The sequence below is a fragment of the Nannospalax galili genome, unplaced genomic scaffold (genome assembly GCF_000622305.1).
Source record: "Nannospalax galili isolate Female #2095 unplaced genomic scaffold, S.galili_v1.0 scaffold762, whole genome shotgun sequence".
NCBI lineage: Eukaryota > Metazoa > Chordata > Mammalia > Rodentia > Spalacidae > Nannospalax > Nannospalax galili.
Genome location: NW_008350126.1, coordinates 622,621 through 644,749, shown reverse-complemented (window position 1 = coordinate 644,749; position 22,129 = coordinate 622,621). Strand labels below are relative to the sequence as shown.

The 22,129-nt window shown below is 40.5% G+C and overlaps 1 protein-coding gene and 1 pseudogene across 3 annotated transcripts in view; one reads left to right on the top strand and one right to left on the bottom strand.

The window, feature by feature from the left end:
* The window catches only part of Faf2 (Fas associated factor family member 2), a 64,561-nt gene that overhangs the window by 12,062 nt on the left and 30,370 nt on the right, over positions 1 to 22,129 (top strand). For 2 of the 3 annotated variants that reach the window (XM_029570515.1, XM_008847322.3), the window contains exon 2: positions 20,287 to 20,355. In XM_029570515.1, coding sequence (XP_029426375.1) covers positions 20,287 to 20,355 — 69 coding nt within the window. Of the gene's footprint in view, positions 1 to 4,212; positions 4,528 to 20,286; positions 20,356 to 22,129 lie in introns of all 3 variants that reach the window. The other variant, XM_029570516.1, reaches the window with a different exon arrangement.
* LOC103745396 lies at positions 17,483 to 17,928 on the bottom strand (annotated as a pseudogene).

Genomic DNA, 22,129 nt, shown 5'->3' with positions numbered 1-22,129 from the left:
GGTTTTAATTATCAAATGTTAATGTATCTGGCCGGTTGTGGTGGCCTGTGCATTTAATCCAGCCCTCAGGAGGCCCAGGCAGGTGGATCTTTGTGAGATCAAGGCCACCCTGATTCACATTGTGACTTCCAGGCAGGCTGTGACTAGAAGACCCTGTAAAAAACAATAAAACAAAAAAAGCAAAAAAAAAAGTTAATATAGCTGAAATATTGGTAGATATTAAGTACTTGAATGGTAAGTTTTTTTAAGATTTATTTTTATGGAGGCTGGAGAGATGGCTCAGCTGTTAAGGGCACTGACTGCTCTTGCAGAGGACCCGGGATCAGTTCCCAGCACCCACATGGTGGCTAACAATCATCTGTAACTCCAGTTACGAGGAATCATATGCCCTCTTTTGACTTCCTTGGTTATTGTACAACATGGGTACACTTACATACATGCAGGCAATACACTCATATACATAAAATAAAAAATGATAAAAATATTTTTAAAAGATTTATTTGTGTTTTATTTATGCATATGTGTGTATCTATGTCAGTATATGCTGTGTGTGAGAGTGCCTAAAGAGATCAGAAGATGGCATCAGATCTCCTGGAACTAGAGTTTAAAGGCAATTGTGAGCCACCTGGTATAGGTCCTAGGAACTAAACTTGGGTCTTCTAGAAGAACAGGAAGCTCCCTTAACCACTGAGCCATCTCTCCAGTCCCCAGTTATTTATTCATTTATTTATTTATTTATTTATTTTGGTCTTTTTGAGACAGGGTCTCCCTGTAGCCCCAGCTGGCCTGGAACTCACTATGTAGACCACCAGGCTGACCTTGAACTCACAGATATCCACCTGCCTCTGCCTCCTGAGTGCTGGAATTAAAGGCATGCGTCACCACGCCCGGCAGCAGTTCATTTTTTTGTCATCCCAGATAATGCCTCTGTGAATATCCTTATCCATACAGATTTATCCCATTCTCAGTAAACTTTTACTTATTCAAGGTTTACTTATGCTAAAGTTCCTGGCACTAGATACATTCAACATAATTCTTACCCTGCTTACATTCTAGTATGAAAAGACAGAAGTTCAAGTGAAACATAAAGTATGTTAGATGCTTAGCACTATGGAGAAAATTAGGGAATTTTAAGAAAGTATCACTTGTATCAAAATCTGAAGTATTTGCTTTCAAAGGAAGAGTATTCTAGATAAAGGGTATAAAGTGTGCAAAAGCTCTATGGCAAGCTCTTTCAGGAGTGACAAGAAGGCCAGCTGCCAGGAATCTAGAGAGGGAAGAGATAGGTGTGGAGCAGGAGATGAGTTTAAAGACGAGATCAGACCATAGAATGCCTTGTAAGGCCAGTGTAAGGGTTTTGGTTTTAACTGAAGTAAGGTCACTCACTGGAGGTATGTCCTTAGGGACTGTTTTTCCCAGACCCCAGCCTAACTTTGAGAAAAATCTGAGTAAAGTAAAAACATGATTTGATTTCTGATTTAATAGAATTATTCTGGGAATTGTCCTTAGCAGAGCCTGAAAGTAAGGAGGTAGAAACCAATTAAGGAGGTTTTTGCAGTGGTCCAGCAATGCTTGGATCAGGGTGAAAGAGGTAAAAATAATGAGTTGTGCTCCAAATCTATTTGAAAGTAAAAAGAATATTTTGTGGTTTTTTTTTGTTTAGTTTGTTAAAGAAAATGTGTCAGAGGAAAAAGAAATTAGCAAGATCTGTAAGGTATTCGATCTAAATCACAGGATGAAAGAGTCACCTGAAATATGATGAATGAAATGCATTTGAGTGTGGGGTGAGAGCAGGAACTCAGAGACCTGTTCTGTGGAGTTTGAGATTTCTATTAGACAGCCAAGCGAAGAGGCTTTAGAGTCTAAATGCAAGAGAATGATTTAGGCTGGCAATATGAATTTGGGGATCATCCATATATACGTTGTATTTAAAGCTGTGACACTGCTTGAGATAACCTGGGGAGCTAGTGTTGACAGAAGAGATTAAAGGACTAAGTTCCAAGACACTTAAACTTTAACATTCTCTGGACACAGAAAAAAGGAGTCTATTATGGCTCGAATAGGAAATGTCCCCTACAGGCTCATGGGTTGAAGAGTTGGTTCCCACTTGATGGCCCTGCTTTGGGAGGTGCTGGAAACTTTAGATGATGGGTTTTTAACTAGAGGAAGTAGGTCACTGGAGGTATGTCCTTAGGGACTCTGTTTTTCCCAGACCCCAGCCTACTTATCATCATGGTAAGCAGCTTTCCTCTACCAAGTCCTTCCTTTATGATGTCATCACCTTACAGTATGCTTAAAAACAATGGTGCTGGCCTACATAAGCTGAAATTTTTGAAACTGTGAGCCAGATCTATTTTTCCTTCTTTGTTTTTCCTCAAGTATTTGTCATAGTGATGAAAAATCTGACTAAAGATCATTAGTAGCAAATGAGTTAGGAGAAAATGTAAAATAATGTCAAGTAGTAGGTTCAAGAATGAGAAACTTTGGGGTTTACATTGCGAAGGTCATCAGTTTACTCTGACTAGAGATTTTTTAAATATTTTATTTATTTTTATTTTATATGTATGAGGGTTTTGCTGTATGTATGTGCAACGTGCATGCAATGCTGTGCAGAAGCCAGAAAAGGATGTTGGATCCCCTGGAATTGGAGTTATGGACAGTTGTTAGCCGCTACGTGGGTGCTGGGAATCCAACCTGGGTTCTGGAAGGACAGCAAATGTTCTTAACCACTGAACCATCTCTCCAGCCCCCTGACTAGCGATTTTGTTGTAATATCGTAGAGTGAAAATTTGATTGGGGTGTGCTTAGGAGAAATAGCATAAGTAATGGGCGATTTCTGCAGTTTCTGCTCTAAAGAAAGCAGACATTGGGTGGAAGCTGAAGTGAGAAAGGTTTGTTTGTTTGTTTGTTTTTAAGATTTTATTCTCTAAAAGTACTTTGGTAGGGGGCTGAAACTGGTTCTGTAGATCAATATGAGGAGTACTGCTATATTGCTATCTTAACAGTTTTAGTTTTCTAAATCAAAATATAGGTGGGTAAGTCTTTATTTAGACTATTATTAGCCTCCTTCAATGATGCATTGTATTTTCATCGTAGTTTTCAAGTCTTGGGCTTCTTTTGCTAATTTATTACTAAAAATTTTCTTCTCAAGAGTATTGTAAATATAATTTTCTTAATTTTAATTTCAGATCATTCACTGCTAGTACATAGTACAACTGGTTTTTATATCTATTATTTATTGATTCTAATAGTTTGGGGAGGTTCTGTGAGAAAAAAAGGAGTAGTCCTTGAGAATGTTCCCCTATACATTATTTTATTATTTTTTAATCCTCAAGTTTTTCTCTTTTTTTATTTTGAGACAGGGTCTCCCTGTTGCCCCAGCCTGAAATTCACTATATAGACCAGGCTTGCCTGGACTGCACAGAAATCTGCCTGCCTCTGCCTCTTGAGTACTGGGATTAAAGATATGTGCCATCACACTGAGCCACATTTTTATTTTTCTTAATTGGTTGGGATCAAACCTAAGATCTTGTACATACTAGGCAAGTGTTCCACCACAGAGCTACCTCCCCCAGACCACCTGCTCTCATATATTTCTCTCTATTTTTTGAGGACTACCTAATACAGAATGAAATTGAGAATTTGTCTCCAAAAATGTTTGTTTGGTTTGTTTTTTTTTGTTTTTTTAATCTTTTTTGAGATAGGATCTTGTAGCCCCAGGTGGCCCTGGAACTCACCGTGTAGATCAGGCTGGCCTTGATCTTACAGAGATCTGTTTACCTCTGCCTCCCAAGTGCTGAGATTAAAGGCATGTACCACCATATCTGGCTCAAAAATATTTTTTAAAATGTTTTATTTTTTTATTTTATATATATGAGTATATTGCCTGCATATATGTGAGTGCACCCGTGTTGTGCAATGCTGCGAAAGTCAGAAGAGGGCTTCAGATTCCCCTGCAACTGGAGTTAAGGACGGTTCATAGCCACCATGTGGGTGCTGGGAATCGAACCCAGGTCCTCTGCAAGAGCAGCTGTGCTCTTAATTGCTGAGCCATCTCTCCAGCCCCAAAAATATTTTTTTAAGTTAAAATTAGATCAGAATTTTTTTTTAATTTAGAATTTGGAAGATTAGAAACACTAAGGAAAAAAATATTGAAAGGCTGCAAGTACTTAAAAAGGAGCATGTCAATTTTACATCTTCTTTGTTAACCAGGTTTGGAACCACCCAGGAGATACACATCTGGCGGTGTCTTTGAGGGAGTTTCCAGAGAGGTTTAACTGAGGAGGGAAGACTGATCCTGAATGTGGGTGACACTATCCCATGGGCTGGATCCCAGACTAAATCAGAAAACAAATAAAAGAGCAAGCCAGCTGAGCACCTGCATCCATCTCTCTGTTTCCCAACTACAGATGCAATGAAACCACCTACCGCATGCTCTTGCCACCATGCCTCCCCTGCCATGAGGACTATATCACCTCAAGCTGTAAACCAAATTAAACCATTCCACCTTGGATTGCTTTTTGTCAGGTATTTGGTCATAGCAGTGAGAAAAATACAGAAAGTTGGTTCTTGCGGAGCTGAGTGGTGCGGAGCTAGGTACTGGGTGCTCGTTTCTTTGTAATTCACCCCCCCCCCACGATGGTGATAATAAATGCACAGAAAGATTAAAAAAAAAAACAAAAAAACAGCGGTTCTGAGGACAGGGGCTGTTGCTGTGATAAGCCTGAAAAATGTGGTTTATAGGCCTTTGGAGTTTTTTTGAGGAAAGAATGTAGAAGTTTGAAGTTGCAGGCTAGAGGAGCCCTAAAATGCTATTAAAGGGCTTAATAGGCCATTCTGGTCAGTTTAGGAAATCAAAATGCTAGTAGAAATGTGGACAATTGAGGCCCAGTCCATGAGGTTTCAAAGGAGAACAAGGACTGTATCAGGAGCTAGGCTAGAGGTCATTCATACTACATTTGGCCAAGAATCTGACTACATTCTGCCTGTGTCTTGAAAATTTGAGTGAGAATGAATTCAGAAGTTGTGGACTAGGTTATTTGGCAGGGGAAATGTCAAGGTAGCACAGTATCCAGGTGATGACAAGGTTTCTGCTCATTGCTCTTACTCTTAGTACAGTGAGAGGGAGCACAGAGAAATGGAAAATAGATAGTTTGCAAGAAAAGGGTTATAAGTAAGTTAAAGGTTGCCAACAAGGCAGGTGTATAGAAAACAGCTGTAATTCTTTGTTTTTTTTTATTTTTATATGTCTTGAGTGTTTTGCCCACATTTAAGTGTATCATGTACATGTAGTGCCTGTGGAAGCCAGAAGAGGCTGTCACATCCCCTGGAACTGGAGTCATGCCTGGTTGTTAGTCACCAGCCACCATGTTGGTACTGGAAACCAAACCCCAGTCCTCTGGAAAGAGCAGCCAGTGCTCTTAACCACTGAGCCATCTTTCCAGCCCTAGCAACTGTAATCTTTTTTTTTTTTTGGTCTTTTTGAGACAGGGTCTCTCTGTAGCTCCAGCTGGCCTGGAACTCACTTTGTAGAGGAGAGGCTGGCCTTGAACTCACAGAAATCTGCCTTCCAAGTGCTGGGACTAAAGGCATATACCACCATGCCTGGCACAACAACTGTAATTCTTGAAGAGATGAATGCCATTAAGAAGCCTTGAGCTCTCTACATAGGGTCGATATGAAAAGTGCCCTGAAAGCAAGACCTCATCTACCAAAGGCTCCAGGTTGTGAAAATAAAAATTCATTTGAGAAAGCCTGAACTAAGAATGTTACTAAAGGGGTTCTTTCCTCAAAAAACCAACTTGAGAAGAATTTTCCCAGGTTTACTTGGCAAAGTATTACAGAAGCTTCTGTAGCTGTGGTAAATGAGAGACAGACTATATCTCAAACTGGCAGCAGAGCTTGGCAGCAGCATCCATGTGATATTGGCTTTACAAAGGTTATAGGCCAGCTAGGCGTGGGGGAGCACACTTTTAATTCCAGCACTCAGGAGGCAGAGGATGGCAGATCTCTGTGAGTTCAAGGCCAACTTGGTCTACATAGCAAGTTCCAGGTCAGCAGGGGCTACAGGGAAGACCCTGTCTCAGAAAAAAAAAAAAAAAAAAAAAAAAAAAAAGTAGTAGCCTGTGGAATGATTGGATTCTCCATAAAGAGATCTTGAGAGACCATTGATTGCATAAAGCTTTGAGGATGAAGCCTGAGTTGCAATGGGGACCTCAGGATGTTGGAGATGGCAGGACCATATAACATCTGCCAAGGAAAATCTGCCAAGGATGCAGCAGTAGAGAGATGGGTAAGCCCAATTCCACTAGAGCTGCAGGATTTGGTCTTTTCTCTGTTGGTTTTTGATCATAGCAAAAGGATTCCTTGCTATGACTCTATGACTCTATTTCTTTTTTCTTTCTTTCTTTTTTTAGTTTTTAAAATATTTTTATTTTATGTGTACGAGTGTATTAGCTGCATGTAATGTGATTTACATGCAGGTGTGAGTGCACCTGTGTTGTACCATGGAAGTTAGAAGAGAGCTTCAGATTCCCCTGGAACTGGAGTTCAGGACAGTTCATAGCCACCATGTGGATGCTGGGAATTGAACCCAGGTCCTCTACAAGAGCAATCAGTGCTCGTAATCAGTGCTGAGCCATCTCTCTAGCCCCTATTTCTCTTTTTTTCAAATGGAAATTTTTCTTACTGTGCCATTATCTATCAGAAATATGTAATTTATTTTTTTAAAATAGGGGCTCATAGTTGAGTAATGATTACCTTCAGGTAGAACATGGTGGCTCACGGCTTTAATCCCGGCAGAAGCAGGCAGATCTCTGTGATATACAGGCCAGCCTGGTCTACATAGTAAGTTCTAGGATATTTGGGGCTACAAGGAGACCCTGTCTCAAAAAACCAAGAGAGAGGGGGGCTGGGATTGGGAGCCTTGAGTCTCAGAATAGACTTTGGACTTTGGATTAAAACTGTTAAGATTTGGGGGACTCTTACAGATGAATTAAATGTATTTTGCATTATGAAATGAGCCTGAGTTTTTAGGGACCACAAGTAGAATGCTGATTTAAAATGGTATGTTTGGGTATCATATTGCCAAAGATAGATTTATGATGATTAATCTTTATCATCAGTTTGACTGGATTTGGAATCAACTGGGAGACAAACCTCTGAATGTATCTGTCAGGGCATTTCCAGAGAACTTTAATTTTTTTTTTTTTTTTTTTGGTCTTTTTGAGACAGGGGCTCCCTGTAGCCCCTGCTGGCCTGGAACTGCTATATAGACCAGGCCTGGAAACAGGAATCCACCTACCTGCCTCTCCTCCCCAGTGCTAGGACTTAAGGCCTGCACCACCATGCCCAGCTCAGAGGGCTTTAATTAAGGAGGAAAGACCAATGGGGCAGGGTTCCAGACTTGAATTTTAGAAAAAAAGAAGAAAGCCAGCTGAGCATCAGCAATCATCTTTCTGTGTCTTGACTAGATGCAGTGTGATCAGCTACCTTTTGCTCTACTTTGCCTTTTGTGCCATGATGGACTATCTCACCTCAAACTGTAAGGCAAAAACTGTTCCTACCGGCTGGGCGTGGTGGCACACGCCTTTAATCCCAGCACTTGGGAGGCAAAGGCAGGTGAATCTCTGTGAGTTCAAGGCCAGCCTGGTCTACATAGTGAGTTCCAGGACAGCTGGGGCTACAGGGAGACCCTGTCTCAAAAAAACCAAAAAAAAAAAAAAAAAAAAAAAAAAAAAAACTGCTCCTACCTTAAGTTGTTTTTTGGTCACAGCAGTGAGAAACTAATGCAAAGACATACTTGGGATTTGAGAGATGACTCAGTGGTTAAGAGCACTGGCTGCTCTTGCAGTGGACCTGGGTTCAGTTCCCAGCACCCTCATGACAGTTCCAGGGGATCACATGCCCTCTTCTGGCCTCTGTGGGCACTGCACTTACATACAGGCAAAATACTCATGCACATAAAATGCAAATTTTATTTATTTTTATTTTATGTATATGAGAGTATTGCCTGCATGTATATAAGTGTATCTGTGTCATGCAATGCCCTCAGAGGTTGGAAGACAGTGTCTGATACCCTGAAACTGGAGTTAGGACCATTGTTAGCTGCCATTTGCTGGGAACCGAACCCAGGTCCCCCAGAACAGCCAGTGCTTTTAACCGCTGAGCCATCTCCAGCCCTATAAAAAAAATTTTTAAAGGATGTAGCTGATATCTTTCACATGTATGTATAGAATCAAACCTTTGATTTGAAGATTGAAAGGACTGATACTTAAAGATTAGCTCTTTTTGAAACATAGGAGCAGATTTCCCCAGAGGGGAGGGTTTGGAAGGTAGGAAAGGACAGACTTGGATGATGATGAGTAGTGGCCTGAAGAGCAGTTTGCTGCCCTAAGGTGTTTTTCATGTCTCCCTAGATGGTTTTACTTCTTTTTGATTCTGAGCAGTAGAGTCACATTTAGAGAAAGTTGACCAAGATCACAGTGGTTTTGTTCGTTTTCTTTTTTTTGGTCTTTTTTTTTTTTTTTGGAGACAGGGTCTCCCTGTAGCCCCAGGTGGCCTGGAACTCAGAGCGATCCGCCTGGCTCTGCTTCCCCAAGTGCTGGGATTAAGGGCATGCACCAACACGCCGGCTATGTCCCTGTTTCTTAATCATTGTTAAGTTATATTGAAACTGTATATTTAACCTTTACAATTCAAGAGATTGAGCACTTTTTATTTACATGTTCCCAATAAGAAGTTAAACCTAAGAAAGATGCCAAAGATTACCAAGCTGGAATGGCAGAATTAGATGAAAGTATTATTGAAGACTGATGCCCTCCTAACTTTCCAACTACAGTTCAGCCACTTATTGCACCTATTCCTAGTTGCTTGAGAGTGCTTTGGGTTTTTGTTTTGTTTTGGTGTTTTGGGTTTTTGTTTTTTGAGACAGGATCTCCCTGTAGCCCCAGTTGGTCTAGAACTTACTATGTAGAAAAAGCTGACCTTGATCTTATAGAGATCTGCCTGCCTCTGCCTCCTGAGTGCTGGGATTAAAGGCGTGCGCCACCACACCTGGCTTCATGTAGTATTTTAAATGTAGATTCAGAATATTTGTCCATAAAATATTTGGGTCAGATAAAATATCAAATATTCAAGAAGCTACTATGTGGATATGACTGTCACTTGATTCTCATAAAGCATTTGATTGACATCTAATGAGCTAAGTAAGTGATTTCCAATCTGATTCTAAATAAAATCTCCTCAAGGGATGTTCATAGTGTTCTCTAGAAGATCTTCCCTGTGTGAAGTTGTAGGTTAAATTTTCATTCTTTATTTTATTTTATTTATTTATTTATTTTATTTTTTTTTTTCTTTTTGAGACAGGGTCTCCCTGGAACTCACTCTGTAGACCAGGCTGGCCTCGAAAGCCGAGAGAATCTACTTGCCGTGCTGGGATTAAAAACACCACGCTTAGCAATTTTCATTCTTTTTAAAAGGAGGACCTTTCAAAGTCTTTTGAAAGATTGTGTTATGGCCAGGGTGGTGGTGCATGCCTTTAGTCCCAGCACTTAGGAGGCAGAGGCAGGCTGCTCTCTGAGTTCAAGGCCAGCCTGGTCTACATAGAGAGTTCCAGGCCAGCTGTAGCTACAGGGTGCGTGGGGGAATCCTGTCTCAAAAAGATCCCCCCAAAAAATAAAAAATTGTATTACCCAGGCAAAGCAGATGGATCTCTGAGGCCAGCCTGGTCTACAGAGGGAGGGGTGTGTGGCATTTTCTAGCTTTAGTTGACCACAAACCATTTGGTTATACAGCAAATTATATAAAACTATTTGTTGATTCTGGGTATAAAGGAGAAAAATGTTTATATATTTTCAATAAACATTTAAAATTTCTAAATTGAGAATTTATTGAGGGTATTAGCAAGAACCTGGACATTGGAGGAATTGTTTTAGGGTTCATTATCAACCCTACCATTATGTTTTCTGAGTATTGTAAGACAGGCATGGCATGTAATCTTTTGAATACTTGGCTTTCTCGGTGCTGAAAATGAGGGTTTTTATATGTGTAGTACTTAGTACTTAGCCAGAGATGCCATGCTTAGTAAGTGGGAACTGCTGGTATGTAATGAGAGACCAGAATTTAAATTGTAAATAATAAAGATCTTCTAAGAGTTTTAGTTTGTAAATCAAAGCTTAGCAGTGATCACTTCCTAAACAGACTTTAAATTCCATTTCTGAGAAATGGAATTGCATAAAGCAAAGAAAAGCTGGCAGTGTGGTAGCAAGGAAAGAAAAAAGGCTGTGTAGTTTTTGCCAAGTTTATCTCTGGGAATAACTTAAAATAAGAGCTTCAACAAGCCACTTGGAATTTAGAGCACTTAGATCTCTACTGAGATTTCCCATGAGGGAGTGTTAGTATAAACACTTGAGATGTGGCAAGAGAAACACTTAGGAAAACAAGGTAATTACAACCTGGTTTCCCAATCTGTATCCAAATAGTTCATTGAGACATCTTGTTAAATTATTACATACCCAACCTATTATTGTGATTCCCTCCTTGAATTATACTTTTTTTTTTTTTCCCTTCAGGCTATTTGAGACAGTCTCCCTGTAGTCCCAGCTGTCCTAGAACTCACTATGTAGACCAGGTTGACCTTGAACTCTTAGATATTCGCCTGCCTCTGCCTCCCAAGTGCTGGGACTAAAGGCTTGCAGTACCGTGCCCAGCCAGGTTATGCTCAGAAATCACAATATTGGATAGTTGGTTGCCAAGTGATTAACATCTCTTAATTTGTGACTCGTTAGAAGTTAAAACACTCCCAGTAGCCTCTATGTTTATAATTTGAGATTGATTGGGATTCAGGGGTTATTTGGAGCCTTAAAGGTAAATGCCACCCTCCTCTTTCTAATGCTGTCATCAAAATTATACTTCTGTGGAAATTTCTGTATGTAAATGCAATGCTGTCCTAAATCTTTGGGAGGTCAGTTCATGGAAAGGGAATTGTGTCTGAGGGGATAAAGGAGAAGCAGAAAGATCATGGAGCAAGGGATATTTCTCAGTAAGACATACTCAGATGAACCTACTTCATGGGGGGTGGGTATGTATAGTAACTGGTGACGTTTGACACATGACTGGGAGAAGAAGGTGACAGTTACAAAGATAACCTTTATTCTCATTGGTACTATTTCCTCCAGTGTTGTCTCAGGTCACAACAGATGTCAGCAGATCTGAATAAAAGCCAGATCTACTCTGAAGAGCAAACCAGTTAGGAGAAATTGAAGATTATTATGTACTGACTTAGTACCCAAATTGGTGTGTCTTTTTAACTCATGGTGAGCATGATGGTGATACCTTCTTCACAGAGTTGTTGAAGAAGATGTAGTGAAGATAGCCAGCATAGTTTCTGACACAGTAGAACTAAAACTACCCATAAGAACAGTGCTCAAGAAAAGAGAGACTGGGGAGATGCTTAATTGGAAAAATGCTTCAGAACCTGAGTTTCATCCCCAGAAGCTCTCTGAAAAAAGCTGAGCAAGGTGTACACACCTTTGATTCCAGTACTCGGGGGTTCAAGACCAACCTGACCAACCTAGCGAGGGCCAGGCCAGCTAGTGCCACATAGTAAGATCCTATCTGAATAATAATAATTTTTTAATAAGTGAATGGCTCCCAAAGAATGACACCTGAGATTCATTCGTGCACACTATGCACCTACAGATATATGAACACATGCCACAAAGAATGAAGAAAAATGATAAGAGAAATAAAAGCTGTCAGGGTGTAGTAAGATTAATTCATTTAGTATCAGATATTTTCTAATGTATGGTAAGGTATTACACTGAGTTTAGGAAATACAGTAAGTGGTTCTTTTCTCAAAAGAACACACACAAAACTGAAAGTAGAGGATTATGGATGTGCTGAGTGGGAGTGGGTGTGAGGTCAGGAGCCAGTCCCTACAGAATTGCTTTAAAAGATGCAGTATGGGAGATAGTTCAGTGATTAAGAACACTTGCTGCTCTTCCAGAGAACCCAAGTTCAGTTCCCAGCACCCACATTGGATAACTCACAGCCACCTGTCACTCCAACACTGGGTCATCCAGTGCCTTCTGGCCTCCGCAAGCACACATAGACATAAATAAAAATAAATCCTTGAAAAAAGACAAAGGTCTCTTTTCTTTTTCTTTCTTTTAAAAAAATAATTTTTTTGATCTTTTTGAGACAGGGTCTTTCTGTAGCCCCAGCTGACCTGGAACTCACTGTGTAGACCAGGCTGGCCTTGAACTCACAGAGATCCGAGTGCTGGGATTAAAGACTTGTGCCACCACACCTGGTGAGTTTTAAATTACTTTGAAAGGAACTTGAAATCGCTAAAGTTATTAACTCTCACTTTCTATTTTACTTCTGTGGTGGTTAATCTTGATTGCCAATTTGAGATTTCAGATCAACATGGAAACAGATTTCTGGGCATGTCAGTGTGGGATTATTTAGATGAGGTTAATTGAAGTATGAAGACCCACCCTAAATGTGGGCAGTACCATTCCATCTGCAGTTTTGGGCTGAAGGAAAAGGAGAAAGCAAGCTAAGCATAAGCATTCATCTCTCTTTGCTTCCTGGCTGTGGATGCAGGGTGGCCAGCTGCCACAAGCTCCTACCTCCGTGACTTCCCTGTTGAGATGTGCTCATGTTACTGATGAAACGACAGTTGATAGCAAAGCCAATGGAATCTGATTTATAGTATTCTTTCTTTTCTTTAGACAGAGTCTCACTATGTAGACCAAGATGGCCTTGAATTTACAGAGATCCCCTACCCTTCTGCCTCCTCCTGAGTGCTGGGATTAAAAGTGGATACCATCATGCCTGCCCCCCCCCCTCTTCCTTTCTGAACAAAGCTGGCATTGTATAATACACGTTGGCACTAAACAGGAATGTTAACTTTTGACTCACATTAGAGCCAGTTTCATCCAATGTTAATTGGAATAGTCCTTATGAAATACATTTGGCAATATTCATCAAGAACTTTAAGAAGATGCATATTTCTAAAGGGAAAAAGTGAAACTTTTTTAAACAGAAAAGTTCATCAAGCTGTGTCTGTTTGTTGCAGGGTTTCACACAGTGTAGAGTTTCAGAGTTGGCCTGGTATTCATAATCTGTAGCCTGGACCAAATTTGTAGTCCTGCATCAGTATGCCCAGTCAGAGTTCTCTTTTATTTTTTGTTTACTTGGGTGCTTTTATTTTTTGTTTCTTGCTTCTTTCTCTTTTTGAGACAGTATCTCCCTGTAGCTTGAGGTGGCCTGGAATTCACTATGTGCACCAGGCTGGTCTCTTGTGATGCTTTCGAGTCTACAGAGAAGAAGCAGAGACCATTAGCCAGTTTGACCTATAGTCAAAACAAATAATTGACAGCCAGGTGTGGAGGCACACACCTGTAATCCCAGCACTTGGGAGGCAGAGGCAGGTGGATCTCTGTGAGTTCAAGGCCAACCTGGTCTACATAGTGAGTTCCAGATCAGCTGGGTCTATAGGGAGACTCTGTCTCAAAAAAAAGACCAAAAAATAGAAAAGGTGATATGAAAATACTCAACTTTTTTGTGGAGTGTAGGTAACTAGGAGGAAATATACTGAATTTATAAGTCAGTTGTGTTATTAGTGGTTAGAACCATAGCAAAGAACCCTCTCCCATCTCCCACTTCTTGATTTCTTTAGTATTTTAAACTTTCTTTACCTAACATACTGGTTTTTTAAAATATTTTATTTATTTTTATTTTATGTGTGTGAGTGTATTGCCTGCATGCACGTAAGTGCACCCATGCCATGCAATGCCTGCAGGGAACAGAGGAGGCTGTTGGATCCCCTGGAACTGGAGTTACAGACAGTTATTAGTTGCCATGTGGGTGCTGGGATTCAAACCTGGGTCTTCTGCAAAAACAGTCAGTGTTCTTCTTAACCGCTGAGCCATCTCTCCAGCCCCAACATACTATGGTTTTTAAAAATACAAAAATCTGAGCGAAAACTCAGGTAACCAACCCAATCTGGATTATGACTTGTTTTCAGATAGTTTCAAATAGGTTCAGCATACTTGTTTGTTTGATCTTTTGGACAGATCACTAGAAACCATCCTGCTGGCTGGCGTTGAGGTCGGCAGTCTATTTCTGCAGTGTATTTAGTGTGATGAAATACAATGTATTCAGTGTGTTGAAGGTGAGCTATCAGTTAGGCAGGGTCTCACTGTGTCGCTGGCTTGGATGAATCCTCTCAAGTCCTGGAATTACAGGCACACACCAAGTCCGGCTTCCCCTATTCTTTTTGGACACTTTTATTTTGTCATTAATATTATCAACTTTCTTCATGTTTGGTAAATAATGCTATTTTGTTTGCTTAAGCAGATGACTACATCTGAATCTCTTCTGCCCCTACCTGTCTGCCATCTACTTAACTTCTTTTGGCTTAGCCTCCAAAACATATCCCCAATGTGCCCACTCTGCTCCCTCTTCCCTGCTGGCCTGCAGCTCACTATGTAGACCAGGCTGGGCTTGAACCCACAGAGATCCACCTGCCTCTGCCTCCCAAGTGTTGGGACTACAGGTGTGTGCCACCATGCCCGACTCTTAATTCTTGATTGTACATTAGCATCTAATGGAATGTCCCTACCTCTATAGGGGAGAAAAAAATTGATTTTGGCTAAGCTACACCTTCAGAAAATCTGATTAAACTGCTTAGAGTGGGAGGTCTAGGCAACTTATTTTTAAAGACTCTAGTGTTAAGGAATGTGGTTCAGTTGTAAACGTTGCCTGTCTGGATTGAGTCCCCAGCACAAGAAGTGCTTCTGATACACAGATAAGACTGAGAAACACTGCCCTTAGGTGAGTGATGCCTGCTTCTGTCTGCCAGCCTCAAGCTCATTCTGCTGGGATGTTTCCTCTCTCCTATTCCACCCTCACCCTCATGTTGGGAAGGAGGGGGTTGTGCATGTGAGTGGAGGTGTTGGATCCCCCTGGAGCTGAAGTTACAAGTAGTTGTGAACCATCCAATGTGGGTGCTAGAAATTGAACGAATCCTTTATAGGAGCAGTAAGTGTTCCTAACACAGAGCAGTCTCTCCACCTAACCTGCTAGGTTTTTTTTAGATAGTCTCTCGATGTAGCCCTGACTGGCCTGGAACTGGATAGATGGAGCCCTTGACTGGCCTGGAATATGTAGACCAAGTCATGTGCCACCACACCTGGCCAGCCTGCTAGTTTCAATACTGATCAACAGTGATTGAAAGCAGGATTGGTTGTCCTTCCTGCCTAACTGCCTCACTACTTACAAAATAATTTTATTTGCAAATGTGTTGTGTTTCATTATATTGAAGGTAACTACTTTTCCCTTTAATATTTTAATAAGAGACTTAAAGTCTGAAGAATGGATACCTGGTTTGTCTTATGAACAAATGAGTTGGCAAGCACTGAGATACCTTGTTGACACTAGCTAAGGAATTTAAAAACATTGACAGCAACAAGACACATTGTTTCCTGGGCTCTTTCCCTGTATAGGAAGGTACAATGTTTTTACTGGTGCTGAGGATTGAACTGAGGCCTTTCAGATACTAAGCAAGTATTCTACCATTGAGCTACATCCCCAATCATTCAAATTTTTTAAATGTTTATTTATTTTGGTATTTTTGACAACCACCTTGAAATCTAATCAGAATATTGAGAATTTCAAAGCTCCAGTGGGACCTGGAGTGTTAGCACAATGGTTGAGCATCATAAAACAACATCATAAACATCATAAAACAAAGCAAAATAACTCATTGTATTTATGTACGTGAAGTTTTATGATGATGATCTTTTAGCCTATCCGCTGTAATTATTGAAGCTTGCACAAAGAGAGCTGTTTGTTTTTAATTTTATTTTTATTGTATGTGTATGAGTGTTTTGCCTGTGTACATAAGTGTACCCATGTCATGCAATGCCCGTGGAAGTCAGAGAGAGATCAGATCCCATGGAACTGAGTTACATAAGCATAAGCAGCCAGCATTTTTAACCACTGAGCCATCTCTCCATTTGTTTTTGAAACAGGGTCAACCTTTGAACTCACTTTGTAACCATGGCTGGCTTTGAATTTCTGATTTTCCTGCTTCCACCTTCTGAATGCTGAGATTACTGATTTGTGTCATTATACTGAGCTCCGAAAAGATATTTTGAACTTGAACTAATTTTTTCTTTAGCTGCTTAAGCCCTTACTAAGTGGCAGTGAGTAGTAGAGGTGAATCAAAGATAGTAAGTCCTGAAGAAACCTGTACCCAGCCAGGGATAGTGGTACTGCCTTTAATCCCAGCAGAGGCAGAGGCAAGCTAATCTCTCCAGGATAAAGGCCAGCCTAGTCTACATAGAAGGGTCCAGGCCAGCTGGGGGCTCTGTCTCAAAAAGACCAAAAAGAAAAGAAAAGGAAAGAAAAAGAAACCTCTAGAAGGCAGTAAGATTAATATAAAGAATATAAATAATCAGAAGATAAAAAAGCAATTTTGATGTTTGCCGGGCATGGTAGCACACACCTTTCATCCCAGCACTTGGGAGGCTGAGGCAGGTGGATCTCTGTGAGTTTGAGGCCAGCCTGGTCTACATAGTTCCAGGCCAGCTGGGACTACAGGGAGATCCTGTCTCAAAAAGATAGCAGGGGAAAAAAGCAATTTTGATGTTTAAAGAAGTGGTCATTTACAACTTTGGAAGGTAAGATTATAGTGTAATTTTTAAAGAGAATTCACAGTGAGGGGAAATCTTAGACATCCCTGTTATTTATGGGCTATAATATAGAAAATTAGAAGCTAATGGAGACTTCTTACAAACTAACAGACAATCACTAAAATTGAAAGAAGCCTGGAGTGGTTGACAACTAAAAATCAGGATTCTCAGAGTTATCAAAGCCATTGGGTCTTAAATCTCTAGCTTGTAACAGGTTCTTAGTTTCAGTGTTTCTCTCTCTCTCTCGCTCGCTCACTCTCTCTCTTTCCTTCCCTTCCTTTCTCCCATCTCCCATTTCTCCTCAATGTTCTTTGTTTTTTGTGGTTTTTTTTTTTCCATTTTAAACAAGTTTATTTAAACAACAAGATGCTTGGCTAGAAGGGAAAACTATCTAGGATTCATTTTCTTTCAAGAGTAATTTATCCCTACTTAAAGACAGATTGCCCAACATGTAACAGCTATGTACAAAAAAGTTATAAAATGAAAAACATTAAAATTCTCCAATTAAACAAGATATGCAAGGATTTTTGTGTTGTTTTTTTGTTAAAACAGTGAGAGCAAAATAACTTACTGGAACATAAAGGTAAGAGCTGATGGAGCATGCCATTAATGGAGAAGGGGAGGTTTTCACAGAACCAGTGTGTTCCCACATCATCTCCATCTGATGTCAACCAAAACAGAACACCGGCCATTTAGATCAAAAAGAACAAAGTACAATGTGCTTGTGCACATACACCAGTTACTTTTATGTACTGGAAGGAATGGGGACAGGGAAATGAAAGAATAGAGAAAACTATACTGTAGTAGTAAGGATGTGGTGGAACCAAATTGTGGCTTTCTAATTGAGAATGTATTCTTGGTCTATAACAAAATTCTGGAATAAAGTAGTAGGTTCCCTTTTAGTAGACACCACCTGTCTGCTGCGGGAACACATCAATTGTATCTTCGTCCTCCATTTCCAACTGTGCAGGCATGTCTGTTTCATTGATTGGCTGCCCATCAAATCAGAATCTGATCTGCCTCATTGACAAACCCTGTTATTCATAATAGGCTTTCATTAGTTTACTAAGTGGTGTTTGCTTCTTAATCTTAAACTGCACCACAGAACCATCCTGCCCCGCCACCTTCAAATTAATATGGTCGTTGTTCTCAGTCTTGACTCCTTCTTTGGGTTTCTCGTCAGCCATGGCGAGCACCGGAGCCTCCTCAGCTGCCGCTTCACAAAAGACTACCTGGTCCTCACTGAGGAGCGCATACCTGTTTGTTCTGTTTTTAAGACAGGCTTTCACTGTATAGTCCAGACTGTCTGAAGACTTGAGCTCCACATCTTTCAGCCTCCAGAGTGCTGGGATTATGGCCATAAACCTCCATGCCAGTGAAATGTTTATAGTACTTTGTTTAAACATTTTTTTAAATATTCTTGTTTTTATGTATATGAGTGTATTGCCTGTATGTGTGTAAGTGCACCCATGTTGTGCAAAGCCCGAGGAAGGCAGAGGTGTCAAATCCTCTGGAATTGGAATTATGGGTGGTTGTTGGCCACCATGCAGGTGCTAGGAATCTAACCTGGTCCTCTGCTAGAGTAGTCAGTGCTCTTAACTGCTGAGCCATCTCTCCAGCCCCCAATACTTAAACGTTTTTATTGGTAGTTGAGAAGGAACTCACTTGGTAAAGTGCCTGCCGCACAAGCAGGAAGATCTGAGTTTGGATACTGAGAACCCACATTAAAAGCTGGGGTAGTGGCACACTCCTGTAACCCTAGCACTGAGTGGGGAGGGGTAGAGACATAAAAGCACACTCCTGCGCTCTTAACAGTTCCCTGATTCTCATTGGCCAGCCAGCCTAACTGAATGAGTGAGCGTCAGGTTCACTAAGAGGCCCTGTCTCAAACAATAAAGCTGGGCATGGTGGCACATGCCTTTAATCCCAGCACTTGGGAGGCAGAGGCAGGTGGATCTCTGTGAGTTCAAGGCCAGCCTAGTCTACAAAGGGAGTTCCAAAACAGGTGGGGGTAAAGGGAGATCCTGTCCCAAAAAAAAAAAAAAAAAGACTTATAAATAAATAAGTAAATAAAAATGGTCAAGGGGGCTGAAGAAATGGCTCAACAGTTAAGAGCACTGGCTGCTCTTGCAGCCACATGGCAGCTAACAAATATCTGTAACTCCATTTCCAGGGGATCTGATGCCCTCTCTGTCCACCACAGGGTTTGCATGATACAGGTGCACTTATGCATGCAGGCAAAACGCTCATACGCATAAAAATAAATTTAAAAAATTTTTAAATAAAGACGAAAAACAAACCAATTTTGGATTTTGTTTGTTAAGCTTTGGAAAGGATGTCTAGTCCAAATTAAATGCAGATTAAGCATTGCACTTTATAGAGAAAATAAATTCCATCATTAAAACATCCTGTCAATGGATATATGGAGTACAGAATCAAAGCAAAAAATTCTTTTTTTTTTTTTTTCTTTTTGAGACAGGGTCTCCCTGTAGTCCCACCTGTCCTGAAACTCACTATGTAGACCAGGCTGGCCTTGAACTCACAGAGATCCACCTGCCTCTGCCTCCCAAGTGTTGGGACTGCAGGCATGCGCCACCACGCCCAGCTTGTCTTTTTTTTTTTTTTTTTTTTTTTTTTTTTTTGAGACGGTCTCCCTGAAGCCCCAACTGGCCCAGAAGTCACTGTGTAGACCAGGCTGGCCTCTGCCTCCCAAGTGCTAGGGTTAAAGGTGTGCTCTACCATTCTAAGCCTAAGAAATTGTGTCATTCCATTCTAACCTAATACTTGTAGAGATTGGTCCGTCTGTCTGGTTGCTAGTTGTTGACAGGAGTTTGTTTTTTTTTTTTTTTTTTTTTGGCTTTTTGAGACAGCGTCTCCCTGTATCCCCAGCTGACCTGGAGCTCACCAGGTAGACCAGGCTGGCCTTGAACTCACAGAGATCTGTCTGCCTCTGCCTCCTGAGGCTGGGGTTAAGGTGTGTGCCACCATGCCTAGTGACAAGAGTTTCTTGACAGTAAAGACTGCCTTATCTTTCTATAATACATAGAATGAACACATAGTAAACATTTGTTGAAAGTTGCATGAGCGGATGGAAGGATGTGACTTTTGTGCTGAATATTCAGGGTTATAGCTCTGAGGATTTTCTCGGCATGTGATATGTATATGATCTGTGAAGTTTGCTGGATATCGGACACCTGAAAGGAAATAGAAACAAACCTAGGAAGCCAGTTGTGTTCACTTTAGAACTTCATAGTGCACCATGCTCCACTTTGCATGGATTCTAGTGGTTTAACTTGGGTCCTTTTACTTGTAAGGTGCAAGCACTTCACTGAGTTATCTCCCCAGCTCATAACTTTATTTTTGAACTGGGTCTTATGTAACCAAAAATGACCTTGGCCTTGAACTTCTAGTCCTTTAACCTTCACCTCCCAAGTGCTGGTTTTAGGTATATGTCACATGTGCCTGGTTTATACAGTGCTGGGGATGGAACCTCCAGGCTTTATGTGTACTAGGTAGACGTTGTTACCAATTGAACTACATCCTTGGCCTCTTAGTAACTTTTTGTTTTTATCCTTTTCAGGATTTGACTGGTATAGAATCTATGGATCAATGTCGACATACCTTGGAACAGCATAACTGGAATATAGAGGTATAAGATACATTCATTTTCCACAGGGATTTTTTTTCCCCCACAATAGGTAGGGGATTTTGTTACTTATATTGTTTTCAGAATCATGACTCATTTATCTTTAAAATACAAGTGTAGAAATCTAGAAAATATGAAAATCCATGGAATCATAGAACAAATGATGATCAAATCTGTTCATGAAGTGCCTCTCCCCTTATATCTTCTTAATAGCAACATCTTTGTCCTCACCATAATGCCTTTGATACTTTATTATCATTTGTGATGTTGGTTGCTTTGAGGTAGATCCACTACAACAAAGGGTACATGAAAACAGAATTTTTTTTTTGTTTTCGTTTGGTTAATTGCTATATTACCAACATTTAACACTAACCTTACATATTTTAGATTCTCAATTGATACCTGTTAGCCACTCTAATTAGTATATTAACAGTTTATTTAATGTGTATGAGTGTTTTGCCTACATTTGTATATAAGTGTGCAACACATGTGTGCAATGCCGGCAGAGTCCAGAAGAGGGTATTAGAACCTCTGGAAGTGAAGTTACAGGTTGTTAGCCTCCATGTGGGTACTGGAAACCAATCCTCTGTTCTCTCCAAGAGCACCAGTGATGTTAACTGCTGAGCCATTTCTCCAGCCCCAGTATATTAATGGTTTATATCAAGAGTAAATGTTGGGTAACAAGAGATCCTCTCACAAGTGGAAGGTGCCTATGGAATGACACCTGAAGTAGTCATCTGGCTGCCACATGCATGTGTGCACATGCACAGAAAATTAAGTTATTTTCTTCTTTGCCCTAATAATTTGGTTGTCTTTGTCCTTTTCCTATTGATCTTTCATTTTACTTCATGTTTGGGTTTGTGATTTAGTAATTTTCTATTAACATTTTATACATATATTTATTGTTTTGTTAAGGGTCTCATTATATAATTCTGGCTGTCCTGGAGCTCACTGTGTAGACCAGGCTGACCTCAAATTCATAGAGATCCCCCTACCTCTGCCTCCCAAGTGCTGGGGCTAAAGGCATGTGCTACCATGCCTGGCTTTAAATATATTTTTAATTAAATATTTCAAACAGAAAAACAAATATATGAGCCAGGCATGGTGTCATACGCCTTTAACCTCAGTACTAGGGAGATAGAGGCAGGTGGATCTCTGAGTTCAAGGTCAGCCTGGTCTCCATAGTAAATCTAGGCCAGCTGGGGCTACAGGGAAACCCTGTCTCAAAAAGACCCCCCCCCAAAAAAATGAAAGAAGGAAAAATAAATATACAGGAGTCAGGGAGGGGGTAGTCAGGAAGGTAAGCCAGGCATATTAGCACATATCTGTACTGCCAGCACTTGGGAGGCTAAGGCAGGAAAATCACAAGTTCAAGCCGGAACTACATAGCAAGACTCTGCCTCAAAGAGAGAAAGGAGAGGAGAGGGGCAGAGAGGAAGATAAGTGTTCCTATCCTTCAGCTCCTAAAGCCAAAATGGTTTGTAATAGTTTCAAATTTCTTTTAATCAAATATGAATAAGATGGAAGCATTATCTGCAAGTTGTTGCATGTCCTAACTTGCACTCCTTTTTTCCTTCTCTCTTAGCTGTGAACACTGTTGACAAATATGCGTTTTCCAGTGATTATATTCTTTGTGAGATAAAGAATTATTACATCTGCAATTTCTTTTTTTATTCCTGTTTATATGATGAGATTACTTGATATAACTTATATAGCTTTAAAGATTTGTTCCCCAGTAGTAATGTCTTGGGGCTTTGGGGGTTTTTTCCTATTACAA